The sequence below is a fragment of the Cicer arietinum genome, chromosome 6 (genome assembly GCF_000331145.2).
Source record: "Cicer arietinum cultivar CDC Frontier isolate Library 1 chromosome 6, Cicar.CDCFrontier_v2.0, whole genome shotgun sequence".
Taxonomy (NCBI): domain Eukaryota; kingdom Viridiplantae; phylum Streptophyta; class Magnoliopsida; order Fabales; family Fabaceae; genus Cicer; species Cicer arietinum.
Genome location: NC_021165.2, coordinates 5549394 through 5561064, shown reverse-complemented (window position 1 = coordinate 5561064; position 11671 = coordinate 5549394). Strand labels below are relative to the sequence as shown.

The window sequence follows — 11671 nt, the reverse complement described above, 5'->3', positions numbered from 1 at the left end:
TTTTTTTTCCCACATTGTTTTATGTGAAAATTAATCACTAAATAAATATTTAGAGTGTATAATTCAAATACAAGATAAATATTTGACACTAAACAATTAATTAAGTTTTGTATTTTTATGACATTTTCAAAACAAAAAGAGAATAATTAGAATATACTAATTTGAGATTATTATAATCATTATACAAGAGATAAATATTTTTCAATGCATAATTAATTAAAATAAGTATTTTTTTAAAATATTTTCGACATAAAAATATGAATAATTATAATAATTGACTATAATATTTCACAGTTCAGAGTAAGGATGACAATGTATAGGGTTTGAATAGAGTATTATAGTACTCATACTCATTATCTGCGTTTAACTAAAATAGATCGATAAAATTGTCATCCCTAGTTCAGAGCCTACAATTTATGTACGTGAAATATATTTGCCATTAATCAATTAGTTAATTTTTTTTCTTCATATTATTATAAACCTAGATACATATACTTAACTAAAGAATTAGTTAAAATTAATGTTTTTATTTTTATTTTATCATCATAAAAATGATACCATATAATACACGAATTATAATTTTTTTACACATCATTTTTTTTCACGTTGTTTTTCTATAAATAAATTCACTTACAATATATTCCACATGAATCAAATCATTTGAGTTGACTTTTTGAAAATAATTGAAATAAAGTTATTTTGACGATAATATATTTCATGTTTGACATGGACTGCACACTAGTTTTTCAAAATTTGACATCAACAACAATGATCATTCTCCAAGTTGATTGTCAAGAAAAATAACATTCTTGACATCATTCTGATCATCTGGACAATAGTCTAAAAAACGAAGAGTGTTCTGGTTATTAAAACTGAAGACTGGAAAACAGAGAACTTTAACTTTTTTACAACTTTAAATCCCAGAACGTTCTGGTTTTGACATCATTAATCCAAGAATATTCTGGTTTACAAAGAACAAAGTCTTCTTTAGTTTAAAATCGATCTGAATAGTGAAAGTACATCAATCTGCATTGTAAATTCCTAGTATTTACTATAAAGGAACATAATTATATACTCAAGATAACTTTGGACAGATTCAAAGAGAAAATGATCAACAAAAGCAAAACAATGCATCAAGAATAAAAAACAAGATTAATTCTCAAAATTGATGGCTTGCGTAGACAAGAACATTTCTGGTTTGTTGATAAACCAGTCCCTATTACAAAGGTACCAGAAGTAGGTACACAAAGATCATACCAGAAAGATCTACTCCAAAAGATTAACAAAGGCAAAAGCTAAGCATCAAGAACTATCAAGCAAGATCGCATCAATTTTTAATACAAGGAAAGTTCTTGAAAATCGCGAATGGATTTTCAGTTCATATATTAGGAATGTACAACTCTCATATGAGCAAAAGAAACACTCAAAAAGATCAATATTAAAGAGCATGACTTAAGGCAAAAGTGTCAAATATCATTCTCTAGATTGATAAACATTATCCAACTTGTTACATTTAATCTTCAGCAGCAAACATCTTTCTCCGAAATGATTAACAACTATCTCCAAAATGACCAACATCATTCTCCAAGTATGATGACATCAGTCCAGAATGATACAAACATTCTCCAGCTTACTGACCATCATTCTCCAGCCTTATTTCATCATTCTCAAGTCTGTTTTGCGCGAATCAAAATATTGTCTTGAACTGAATGCATCAATCATATATTTGAGAATCAAAGTATCATTTAACACAATCAAAGTTTTCCAAGAATGAGAAGCTTCAGACCAGTCATTCCCATCATAAAAGCAGAACGCAAAATGTTCAAAGATATGAACATTTTTAATTCATAAAGTCTGGTTTTTGGTCAAATCTGACATATGACAGCAAATCATTTTCTAACAGCTCTTTTGGCTGTAATCAACCTTCCTAAAGCTTATAAAAGGAAAGTCAAACTCAAGGAAAAATTAGAACTTCAAGTGCTAAGAAAATCCATCACTTACTTACATTCATACTTGAAAGTCTCTCACTCACATACATAAAATCAATTCTGATTTTTTCTCACCATTTCTTGTAAATCGACATTGATACATCACCATCTCTTATCACTGGCCACCGACATCACCTTCGACAGTTGTCAATATCATTAGTCAACCACCTCTAACAACTACCACCATCTATGACTACCGCCGCCACCACCAACTACCATCTCTCATTACCGACCACCGTCATCATTGACCACTCACCTCAACAACCACCACGATCACTCATAACTGAAATTAGAAACTTAAAATTGAAAACTTAAATTAAAAATTAATATTGAAAATTCAATAAAATGTGATTTTACTTTTTGAAAATTTCAAAACAAAAATCTAAAAATTACCCCAAATAGGCCTAAAGTATCTTAAGACTGTCCTTAGGGCACAACATGTCAAATGAGAGTAACAAAAGAATAAGAATAAAAATATAACAGAAAATGTACCCAGGAAAAGTATTAAAGGAGAAGAATGTGTTGACATAAGTGATAACCAAGGATTTATTTATATTTATAGATTTATAAAGGGATTATTTGAGGGTTTTTTTTTCTTCATATATATCCCCTATTTTTTTAAAATTAACTAATGTATTTGAAATTTATATATCAAAATATTTTTTTTATTTTTTATTTTTACCTTCAAGAGGTTGCATCTCCACGCTGCGATTACTTTTTCTTTTTCTGCAATAGGAGGTCGCAATTCCAGAATGCAACCATCTATAAACTTTTACTTTTTATTTTTTTAACTATTCTGCGATAGGAGATTATAGATGATTGCATTCTAAAAATGCAACGTCCTACTTTAGGAAAAATAAATCATCCTTCAAGTAATCGGTGAGCGGAGATTCGACCTTCTAAAGGTAAAAAATAGTAGAATATTTTAATATATAAATTTCAACACAGAATATATTAATTAGTTTTTTTATATAAAAAAAGAGATATAAGTGCAAAAATTCCATTGTTTGAAGATAGGACCAAATCTGATAATGAGAAAATTAAACAAGTAGTGGACAAATCAGAAAATTTACACTAAAAACTGTACTTTTTGGCCCAATCTTGCTTACAAGTCCATATCACACTTTTGTATATAAAGACTCAATTATACAAAGGCAAAACCTGAGAGATTTGGGACTTTTGAAATATCACTCAAAATACAGCAGGATCTTTATAAGTACTAATTTCTGATATTCTTTTAATGTCACATGACAAATGCAAGCAACAATAATACACTATTATTATTAATTGATACTCACCCATTATTATGAAATCCACATAATCACATAATTTAGTGAAATGTACTTGAATTTCAACTAATAAAGAATTCTATATTGCCTTGAACCAAAAAAAAAAAAAATCTATATTGCTAGCACTCTTCATAACACATTAACTAATGGAGTGCACTTCAAACATGATGCAACACATTTTTTACATTTTTTTTATTAAAAAGATATACTGTCCTTGGCCAACCAATCGGCCGATATTAAGACTGCTAACGTAGTACATTGGCAACCCGAACTGCTGTTGACCCAACCAAACCTTGGCTTAGCCTGAAAGAGTTAGCTCGCTTAGGTTGGGTCGGGCTGGGCTGATTTGCTGGTTCTAGCTCCAACAGGTCATCCTAAATTCTTACCAATAAAAAATGGTAATTGCTCACCCTTCCCCTAATTTTACTTACATATGTAAAATACATTATTAGAAACTAACTTCCAGCAATGTATTTCACACAAAAATACACTACCCAAAGTTAGCTTATGATAAAATGCATGTTTTTTGGGGGTTGGATGGACATCTCACTAAAAATTCTCTACCAATGAATACAAATTCAGCCCATAGAATCACCCTGCGTACATCTCTCAATAAATTGCTAATAGACAAATCAAACAGGCATAAAATATAATGTCAAAAGAAAACTGGCATGAATATCAGCATATTCATAAGTGCATCAAAATGCTCACATACTATTGATAATAATTAAGGTCAGGAAATTAGAACTACTCTATGATAATAACACATTAATTAACACTCAAGTTATATAATGTTTCGGAACCATGCAAATAGTAGCCCTATTAACACATTAAAATGAGCTGGTATAGTCATTTCTTGAAAGCATGGCTTGAAGCTGATGGCTTTTATACCATTCCCTCCAGGGGAGGATACTACCTTGAAGCATATAATAACAATGGATATACATAATACTACAGTTGTTGGATAGCATAGTAAAGGATAACGGTTTACAACAGCTGTTGGACTGACTCCTGAACCTCCTAGCATTTTACTTACCTAGACTACACATTCTCAACAACATTGCAAAACACCAGAATGTATTCACAGATACCCGGGAAACAAGAGTTCTTTACGAGAATGATTCGGTAGTCAATAAAAGTACAAACAGATATTAATAACAGTTATCCCGGGACCAACTACAAATGTACGAGTTTACCTTCTTTGAAAATTAATATTGCACTGAGAATACTGTTGTTGGGGATCAACTCCGGAACAGCCATGCAGGCTTAGAGATGGGAATGAAGAGCTCATTGATGACTGCTGCCCTGGCATGGGGTTCACTCCTGTATCATAGTGAAATGAGAAATCACTTTGAGAAAAACTGGAAGATCCAAAATCTGGCAATGCCAACCCACCATCCCTTCCTTCATGAAAGTTAGCAGGTTCCTCGATACTCCCTTGAATTGCTAAATTTTCCTCTACTGGAATCACGCCTGTAAGAGTCTTAAATGCAAATTCTAGGCATGGGTCTGACCAAGAATTCATAAATGACTCACAGAACTGTAATTCAGCATTGTCGTGGTTTAATGTTTCAGTTTGAAGAGGAGATGGTGGCTCTGTTGTTCTAAATTCACCCTCAGCAACCTGCCCATTATTTTTAATTGGCTCTTCATGTATTTGTGAGTTTCCATTAGTTCTAGGATGGTGTAAAAGTTGGGTTGGGTTTCCAGCTTCAACATATAGAGGTTCTCCAAACAAACTCCTTATTATGTTGCTTTCATGATTATGAGATTCTCCAGTAGTAAATTTAGGCACATCTTCGCCAGATATGGAGGTAGTCCTCAACTCAGGTTGCCCAAGCAGTAGCTCTGAAGGCTGGCCATCCATATTACGCTCTTTCTTGATCTGGGATGGGTTTGAGTTGTCGTGAGCTTCTCCATTAATAATGGTTGTCGCTCTCCCATGCAATTCATTATTTGGCGGGTCATCAACATATTCTCCAAACAAACTCCTTATTATGTTGCTTTCATGACTATGAGAATCTTCAGTAGTAAGTTTAGGCACATTGTTGCTAGATATGGAGCTAGTCCTTAACTCAGGTTGCCCAAGCAGTAGCTCTGAAGGCTGGCCATTCATATTATGCTCTTTCTTGTTCTGGGATTGGTTTGAGTTGTCGTGAGATTTCCCATTAATGCTGGTTGTCACTCGCCCATGCAATTCATTATTTCGCGGGTCATCAACATACAGAGGTTCTTCAAACAAATTCCTTATTATGTTGCTTTCATGACTATGAGATTCTCCAGTATTAAATTTAGGCACATTTTTGCCAGATATGGAGCTAGTCCTCAACTCAAGTTGCCCAAGCAGTAGCTCTGAAGGCTGGCCATTCATATTACACCCTTTCTTGTTCTGGGATTGGTTTGAGTTGTCACGAGCTTTTCCATTAATGCTGGTTTTCGCTCTCCCATGCAATTCACTGTTTGGCGGGTCATTCACATCAGGAGTTGTTACTTTAAAAATCTGTGCAGCAGAATCAACTGGCAAAGCACCAGTGAGAGTCTTGAATGCAAATTCTAGGCAGGGGTCTGACCAAGATTCCCCAAATGGTAAGGGGTGCTTTGATCTATCATCACCAATACTTTTAGCTTCAACTTTCTCCAAATGTTGTTCCTTGGGAACAGTTTGGGCATCATATGACTTACTTCTCTTTCTTGACGATTCTCCTACCACTTCTGGTTTCAAACTGTCAGACTCATTATGAGTAAGCTTGGTTTCTTCCCCAGCATAAAGATGGTGAGACGCTCCATTAGTTAAAAGTACAGTTGCACTTGCACTGGGTTCTTCTTTGCATGATTTTCTACTGGAATACTCAAGAGCTTTATCAGATGGACTTGCCTCTGGTTCAAGGCCAGCAAGTCGCTTTGACAACCGCATAGGGACTTTGGCCTCTTTCTTTCTCTTGGATTTATTTGACTGCACGAGTGGGTTTTTGTCCCTGCTTCTTGTAACATTGCCAGTTGAATTGTTTTGACTGTCCTTTTTAACTGTAACCTTGTCAAACAATGTTTTTTGGATATCAGTTTCATGGATGGTAGTGGGTCCATTATCAACTGAATTGTTTTGACTGCCTCTGCTTCCAGTGGAATTGTCAAATGGAGGTTTTTGAATATCAGTTTCAAGGACAGTAGAGGATCTGTTATCAACAGAATTCTCAATTGGGGGTAACACACCTGTGAGGGTATTGATTGCAAATTCCAAGCATGGGTCAGACCAAGAGTAGTGGAATGCAAAGGACAGCGGAGGTTCTGATTTCTCGTCATCTGCTTCAAGTTTTTCCAGTTGATTGTCTGCAACAGGAAGGACTTTAGGAGATTTTCTTCTTTTATTTCCTGACTCTCCATTTATTGGTGCATGATCTGTACACTCGGTAACCAGGCCACCCTCACTTTGCTGCAATTCAGCTGGGACTTCTTTAGACCTTTGGCTTTTATATTTGGAAGCTTTTTCACAGAATATGGAGTTCATCAGCCCACGTTCAGATCCAGCCAGTCGTTTTGAAGCCCGACAAGGAATGAGGAGCTCTTTCTTCTTACTGGATTTGTTTGAGTTGGTATGAATTTCTGGCTTATTGCCTTCTGTTTTATCTTTTTCTAGTTGATGTGGTTGTTCTTTGAAAACTACTTCAGAAATAGTTTGGCCTGTGTTCATTGCCTCTGGCTGCTCAATTTTCGTGACACCATTGAAATGCTGAGATGATTTATTTTCCATATCAGTGCCTAGAGTGGTTCTATTTTTTCTCAAGTTTCTTTTTGGAAATAGAAGAGTCTGATCATTGATCACATTGTCAGCCAACTTGACAGGTTCAATCCCAGCCAGTCTCCGTGAAAACCGATGACCCACATTGAAATTGTTTTTCGATATGCTATTGTTACTGTGATTCACCTTCAAGGATTCGTACTTCAAAACTGCTTCAGATGTTTTCTTCATTTCAGGAGAATTTGCAGCTCCATCCTCTAACGAATGCATCTTTACAACAGATCCACCTGAGGTGTTACGAGCAACCATAATTTCAGATGGCACATTAACATGTCGCCCTTTCCTTGAGTTGTTAACATCTGGCAATTCTAAGCTGCTTCTATCAACTAGTTCTTTGGCTGCAATAAAAAGTTGAAATACATGGGAACAGGTATTAAGCATAAACGGCATATTGTTCATCCCTGAGTTGGTTGAGTTTGAAGAACAATAGATTAACCAGTCCTGAAAATATATTTCATTTATGGTTTCTTACCAACAATCTTTTGCAACGGTGTAGACTGCTTCGGTTTCTGTCTCTTGGCAGCAGGTGAGGGCTAAATTGAACAAAAGCATAACAAGAATAATGAAATTATTGACATTTGAAATTCTAAAATGCAAGCATAAAACTTATTGATTGGAAGACCCACATTAAATAGTATGCTTGGGTTTCACATAACTCATGCCAATGAAAATCTGTAAAGGACATTATTCAGGTAGGCTTATCTTAATAGCGAAAGTCACCAACAGTAGTTTAATAAAAAGATTCTTATCATGCTTGAATTTTAGCCTCGATTCTGATGTAACTGAAGAATCCATAGATTGTTTTCAGGCAAAATTGCATCAAAGGTCTTTTATCTTAAATTTGTTTCTATCAATGTACTCTTTTATCTCTTGTGTCAAGTTGGTCATTTATTCATGTAAAGCTAGTCTTTTATGTTTAACAATGTCAACAAAGTTGGACTGAACCTCATTATCCTTCCATGTCTGTTTCCAAAAGTCTTGATCATTCAAAAAGGTAAATTACATCTAAATGCATAAAATATAGCATCGAAGTTGCACCAGAATAATAGTTACAATCCCTAATCCATCAAAGTAATATCAAAATTAACATGATCTTTCTCAGTTTAGTTTTATCTAAGATCGTGGTCTCTTTGTTGTCACGTACACAAATATGTAACAAAAGTGGATAGGGAATGAAGGTCGGTCCAACAGCGCAAATGTTTTAAAACATGAAGAACTAACTTAATGCGGGGAAAAAACAGACTACATTGATACTAAAATTAAGATAAAAGACTGGGGCAATTTTGCCAACCTTTCAACAGTTTGGAGTTAGAACTAATAAGACTCAATAAAAGCAGCACTAACGAGATAGTACTCATGCAAAAGAAGTCTTACAGTTAAGATGTCTTCATCTTGATATTGACTTCTACTTGGTTTAATGGCGCATTTGCCTATATCTCCAGATTCGAGATAACGCAGTACATCCATCTTGGAACGGAATACATATCCACTCACTGGATCAGTATAAAACTGTTGGAAGTGAAACCCGGTCATAATTTGTTTAAGCATCAAACTGTTGAAAACTGTAGGATATCACACTATAAACCACACTGCCATTTGCAACTCACACTATATTACATAAATATCCGTTGTTTTTAATTGCTTAATAAAGACCTCCTTTTTGGAAGAGAGAGGACAGTAAAGCATGAACTCCAGGCAAACATAAAATGAAATTTCATACCCAATCTTTCTTAATGCCATTTCCATTCTTCCGAATTTTTACTTCTTTAATCCATCCAAGCGGTAGATCCTCCACAGTGGACTTCTCACCCACAGCCTAGAGCATAGCAAGACTAAAATTAAATGCTTGAAAACAAATTCATGAAGCCAACTAGTAACTTCTAATAATATTTAATGGATTAAATAGTATATCATTCAATAATCAATATCATGAAATCTATCATCTATGATATTTTTTTTAAAACTTTCTGCTCCTTTTTTCCATAAAAATACAGATGCATTAGAATTGCACTAATAGCACACAACCCAAGTGTACAAAAATCACAAAACATACAAAATTTAGGCAACCTGAGACACAAAAACACCCTCTAACTTGAAATAGGTACAATATTCAGTATCCAGCAAAAGAAACATGACCCAAATCAGTAATAAAGTACAGTGACACAAGCACATTAAAGTGAGGTCTTAAGCTGAGGCAGCCATTTCCATTTTCAGAACAGCTTTTTTATGGGAGGTCATATTTTTCATGTTTTAATCTATAACATTTTCTTCATTATGTTGGCATTTACAGGTTAATTTTCATGCCATGATCCTTCACAACAAATACAGTAAACAAAACACCTGCCAATAAATTCTAGGGTGATTATTGCTTTATGTCAGACACAGTTCAAAATTCGAATTATGAAAACTGACAATCATGCATGTCAAAGATTAGGGTAATGTACAATGATAAGAAACGATCAGTTGATTTGATGGTGAAGTTCATCAATAACAAACAGAAAAAGAAAGATAGAGATATCGAGGTATAGAGGTACAAACATTGCTTGGAGAGTGCATGTTAATGCATTTCTCTCCATCCTTGTTTGGAGAATGCTGGCTACTGTTGGTGCATTTCTCCTCCTCCTTATTTGGAGAATGCTTGTCATTGCATTTAGCTTCCTCCTTGCTTGTAGAATGCTTGTTAGTGCATTTCTCATCCTCCTTGCTTGGAGAATGCTTGTTAGTGCGTTTCTCCTCCTCTTTGCTTGGAGAATGCTTGTTAATGTGTTTCTCCCCCTCCTTGCTTGGAAAATGTGTTCTAGTGAATTTCTTCTTCTTGGAAGTGCAGTTGTTGCCCTTTGTAGTTTCAAGATATCGTAATACCTCAGGTTTCGAGTAGAACTTGTTTCCATTCAGTGAATCAATGTAACACTGTAACAAGAAAACAGTTTTATGGTGAGTGATAAGTTACATTACTAATGTTCACAAATACATATGATTTTCATCCATAACATTTAGAAGTAATTTTTACTGAGCCCTTTTCCACAATAACCAAGGTGTAACTAATTATTGAAGAGGATAAGTGCTAAGCAGGACAACACTACCATGTAATTAATATGCCTAAAAAGTTGGTCCAAAAACAGATCAAGAGAACATAAATACCACCACAGAGTGCCAAATCACATGTTTACATCTATTGAAGAGTGTAGCGTTTATCAACGAATACAACCACTGCAAATTAACGTGAGTGTGGTCTCTAAAGATATGTCCCAAAATCCAGCTCACCACTATACAGATGGGAAGAACAAAATTACAATTTATTATAGTATTTTATCATAAGTTAAAATCATGGACGTTATTAGGAATAAGATTTTAGATTTTCAAAATAGAAGTTTCTTCTACAGAATTGTACACAAATTATTATTCATGATTCAAGGCCAGAAACTTTAGAACCGTGCATGTAGACATATAAGGTCAGCCATACATTAGTGAAATGATTTCTTTCTGACTGACAGCGAGCTGTTATTTAAGGAAGGAATGATAAAAACTTACTATAGAAAACTGGAAGGAAAAATAATAATAAAAAAGTGGTCTAATTAAAGTCAATAATGGTCAACAACTGAACAACAACAATAAAATAACCAAACAACCGATTAAGAGAATCTATTCAACACCTTATATCCAGATCCCATAAGCGGACCACTTTTTCGGGTTCTGACTTCCATATCCCAGCCATCAGGCAACCAATCAGGCCATTCATTGCCTTTCTCTGCAGTCTGAAATTATCATAATCAACCATGTCACAAGTGTGAAAGACATTAACTAAGTCGCAGAAGAAAACAGCCCAAAAAAAAGTCTTCAAGATCTATACTCACTTGCTGTTTAGAACTGCATTTCGTGTCACTGTCGAACTGTCTGTTGGTTTCTTCAGATTTTTTAACTTTCGGTTTTCCCATTTTTATAAAGGCAGATTATCCTATCAAATATAAAACAAATTGGTCAAAACAGTCAAAGCTCAAAGCATCTCCTATGTTTCCTTATTGTAATAATAATTCATATTCTAAATTTTAACTAGTTTCGTTATATCTCCAACAAGAAACCGCAAACACGCACAATCAAGAGAGAACTCTGTGCATTAAATGAGATTCCACTTCCATGACCAATTTAATCTTTCTACCAAACACGTACACTTCAAAAAACTAGTCACTCTCGGTGAAATTAAAGTCAACTTTAGTCAGAATTGGAAAGTAATTCAACTGTCTGTGTAATAGATTTCCTTACCAGATTGAAGATGAATTAACCTATTACCCTTTCATAAAGGAAAAAAAAAACATACTTTTGCAAGTCACAAAAGATCGCAATCTTAAGTAGGGAAACACAAAACGAATTAATCAAAAAATAGAAATGAATCTAGACAAAAGAAATGCATGGATTTCAACTAAAATCACATGCATCTCCATCATTGAACTTCCTAATCTACTTTACCAAATGAATCATCATAATAATGAAGAAAACAACATTAATAGTAATAATAATTAAAAATAGTTAGAATAAAAAGTAAAAACGAAAAACGCGTAAATATTGAGTAGTAAGAGTAAAAGAGAAGCTGACGGGGAAAG

At 34.3% G+C, this 11671-nt stretch overlaps 1 protein-coding gene across 1 annotated transcript; it reads right to left on the bottom strand.

Annotated features, from left to right (window-relative positions):
- Positions 1 to 4032: 4032 nt before the first annotated feature.
- Positions 4033 to 11486, bottom strand: LOC101511357 (uncharacterized). The gene is made up of 7 exons (XM_004503697.4): positions 10928 to 11486; positions 10727 to 10828; positions 9612 to 9983; positions 8794 to 8889; positions 8448 to 8582; positions 7546 to 7606; positions 4033 to 7411 (listed from the first exon to the last, which is right to left on the bottom strand). The coding sequence occupies exons 1-7, from the start codon at positions 11006 to 11008 to the stop codon at positions 4470 to 4472; spliced, it is 3789 nt and encodes a 1262-aa protein (XP_004503754.1). The 5' UTR covers positions 11009 to 11486; the 3' UTR covers positions 4033 to 4469.
- Positions 11487 to 11671: the final 185 nt, after the last annotated feature.

Excerpts from the sequence above, each read along its gene's own strand:
- LOC101511357 (XM_004503697.4), bottom strand. The coding sequence starts at position 11,008 with ATGGGAAAACCGAAAGTTAAAAAATCTGAAGAAACCAACAGACAGTTC. Across the intron at positions 10,829-10,927 it reads AATGCAGTTCTAAACAGCAA|ACTGCAGAGAAAGGCAATGA; the intron begins GTGAGTATAGAT and ends TGATAATTTCAG. Across the intron at positions 9,984-10,726 it reads TTATGGGATCTGGATATAAG|TGTTACATTGATTCACTGAA; the intron begins GTGTTGAATAGA and ends TTCTTGTTACAG.